Raw genomic sequence first — 2,913 nt, 5'->3', positions numbered from 1 at the left:
CCTATTGTTAAGAATAATGAATATAAAAACAATTTAACTATTTAGCATAAAGGAATATTGGTACTTACAACATTGGTTAATAAAAATAACTCGTACATAGAAAATGCGTAATAATAATAATAAAAATAAAAATAATAGTAATAGCAGCTATACATCTTCCATGTCCGACTATGTTTTATAAATAGCAAAATTAATAAGCTGAACCCATTTAGATAAAAAAAATATAATATGTCTGTCTCCTGGTAGTATTCTCCCCCCAATTTTCAGCCAAATCGGTTCGGCCATTCTTGAATTATAAATAGCGTAACTAACACGACATTCTTTTATATATAAATACTGATAAATATTAAATGACTAATAATTGATCCGTTGTTCTCCATCAGTACATATCATAAATATTTAATTATTTATGATAAAATGAATAAATGATTTAAATTAAATTATGAAAGTCGACACTAGAGATGATTTATTTACTTTTTTTTTTGCAGAAATACTGAATAACTAACATATTTTATTGTATAGTTTAATCAAATTGGTGTTTCCCATGGTCGTATGAGCTGAATCTCCAAACACTCGCAGCCATATATCTTATTTTCTTCATTTTTCACCTTAAATATCATTTTATATTTTCCATAAAAATATATTTTGGGAAAATTATGGTTTTCAAGAATCTTCAAGTCAAGCCCTGATGAAACATATGTGCCCTGTATTGAAAAAATAAATTGTAATGAATTCTGAACGGAATGCTGAACGATAAATGATGAGTTGTATTGATTTTATTATGATCTGTTTTTGTAGTAAAAACAAAAAAAATTGTGGACAATGCTACACTTTAAAAACTAACTCAATATTTAACTAACTCAATAATCAGGAAAATCAGTTTTCAAAGATATCGAATTTTTTAAAAATTTTTTTTGTGTAAATTAAAAACCAATAACGAATTTGATTGTACTATAGTAGATAATTTCAATACATTTTTAAATTTTTTTTTCATCATTCAATTTTTCAATTATTTCGTCTGTATTTGAACATTTTTTCTGCAATTGTCAATAAAAAATGTTGACCGGGTAAAAACATTAAAATGTAATAGAAGGTTAAGGTAAATGTACAGGTATAGTTTAAATTTGTTGGTGGAATTTACTTGTTATGAATCCTACCCTAAAATCGACTACCTGTAAATAAACAAAATTTACAATCGACCACTAGAGCATTATCCTCAAGGTCATATTGCTTATAATTATTATATTTGGATGAATAACATGATCCGACATTAGATTCAAAATATATTAATATGTATGTAGTTTCAATATAGATTAATACTAATTTTAGGTCATCACATTTTTAAAATATCATACGATATCTTTATGGTTATTAATACAAAATTGTATTCAGAACTGATTTCATTTTCAGATGGTTATCAGAATTGTTTTTAGGATGTATATATTACCACTGGTATTGGACAGTTAGGAGACTTAATGTTCAAAGCTTTGATAGCCAAAAACCATAAATTTCCGTTCAGATTTTTCAGAGTACTGCATGCCTTTTTTGTTATGTATATATTGGAATTTGGTATCCAACCACCAGTTGAACCCCAAGATGACCAGTTTAAATCAAACTACAAAAAAATAATTTATAGTATACGACAAAAAATCAATAATTAAATTCAATGTAAATTTAAAATCTTCAAACACATTTCATCATATTTATAATATGAATTAAGTTATTCACGACTTGATTTATTCGGTCACATAATTTGTGATATTGATGTAATTATATTTATGTAATATAAAATTGAATGCAGGTCTGTCTGTCCTTTATGCCGGCCTAAACGGCTAAATAAATTTTGGTGAAATCTATTGGGTGTGTTTGAATGGTTCCCCGGAGGTATTAGTTTCACAATTAGACCCGATAGGTCTAACCCGGAGATTTGCTCAAACATAGATTTTGAGATAAACTAGGGAAATCCTTGTAGTATGAAAGTCTTACTGTATTAAAGGGATTTGATACCGTCATTTTCTGTTTTTGTCTAACACACGCGTGACATAGTAATTTAGACGTGTATTTGCCAAACATACTAATTGATCTAATGAAGCGATAATGAATCTGAAAACAGATTTGAATTTGTCGTTAAGTCTACTTAAAATCAACTTTCCCACGTTTTTGATATTATCCCCCAAATTCATAAAAATGTCATATCAAAAAAGTGCATTAAAAAATTTTTGTATTTCAATTTTCGGAGAAGCATGTGTTAGACAAAAACAGAAAATGACGGTATCGAATCCCCTTTTACAAACTTAAATTTTCAAAATATTATACTTACTGTAAAATTATCGTCAAAAGGCCTCATAACTGTTACATTTCCTTTCACCTCGGTTTCATTAAATGTCTTTTTATCAAAATAAATATTAAATTGAAATGGATGGTTTCCATTTGGTTCACATGGATACATTTTTTCAAAAACAACACGATATTCTCCCTGTCATGACAGTAATATTATGTATACAATACACTTAAATGAGAATTATAATACATATGCAATATTATGTTGAATTAATAAATCAGATTATTAAAACTTACAAAAGGCAAGTTTGGCATAAAGCGGTTTTTTGATTGCGACAATGAGAAAGTCCCAATAAGTAAGAATACTTTTATTATTATCATTTTTTTTTTTTTTTTAATACGCCCCTTACTATATTACAACAATGATGGAATACAGTTTGAAAAAATACAACAAACGAAAAATAAATAAAAATCTAAAATAATATATCAATACGTTTAAATATGGATTGACATGCTTGAGCAGTAACCTCTAAATATTTCAGGAAGTATATAGTATATATTTAATTATGTGTAACAGGAAAAATGTAATTTACTTGGTGCGAAATATATAGTTTTTGGAATTTCAATTGAATG

General features: G+C 26.9%; 1 protein-coding gene across 1 annotated transcript; it reads right to left on the bottom strand.

Moving 5' to 3' along the window:
- Nucleotides 1-457: 457 nt before the first annotated feature.
- Nucleotides 458-2,667, bottom strand: LOC111029439. Its single transcript, XM_022308439.1, has 4 exons — nucleotides 2,578-2,667; nucleotides 2,321-2,476; nucleotides 1,448-1,615; nucleotides 458-704 (listed from the first exon to the last, which is right to left on the bottom strand). Exons 1-4 carry the CDS (start codon nucleotides 2,659-2,661, stop codon nucleotides 528-530), a joined length of 585 nt encoding a protein of 194 aa, XP_022164131.1. The 5' UTR covers nucleotides 2,662-2,667; the 3' UTR covers nucleotides 458-527.
- Between the last annotated feature and the right edge of the window lie 246 nt (nucleotides 2,668-2,913).

The sequence above is a fragment of the Myzus persicae genome, unplaced genomic scaffold, assembly GCF_001856785.1.
Source record: "Myzus persicae strain clone G006 unplaced genomic scaffold, MPER_G0061.0, whole genome shotgun sequence".
NCBI classification, from domain to species: Eukaryota; Metazoa; Arthropoda; class Insecta; order Hemiptera; family Aphididae; genus Myzus; species Myzus persicae.
This window is presented reverse-complemented; position numbering and strand designations above follow the sequence as displayed.

Bases quoted from the DNA above. Each gene is read 5' to 3' on its own strand.
- LOC111029439 (XM_022308439.1), bottom strand. From the start codon at position 2,661: ATGATAATAATAAAAGTATTCTTACTTATTGGGACTTTCTCATTGTCG. The intron at 2,477-2,577 runs GTAAGTTTTAAT...CTGTCATGACAG, and splicing joins TTATGCCAAACTTGCCTTTT to GGAGAATATCGTGTTGTTTT. The intron at 1,616-2,320 runs GTAAGTATAATA...ATTTTTTTGTAG, and splicing joins CTTTTGACGATAATTTTACA to TTTGATTTAAACTGGTCATC.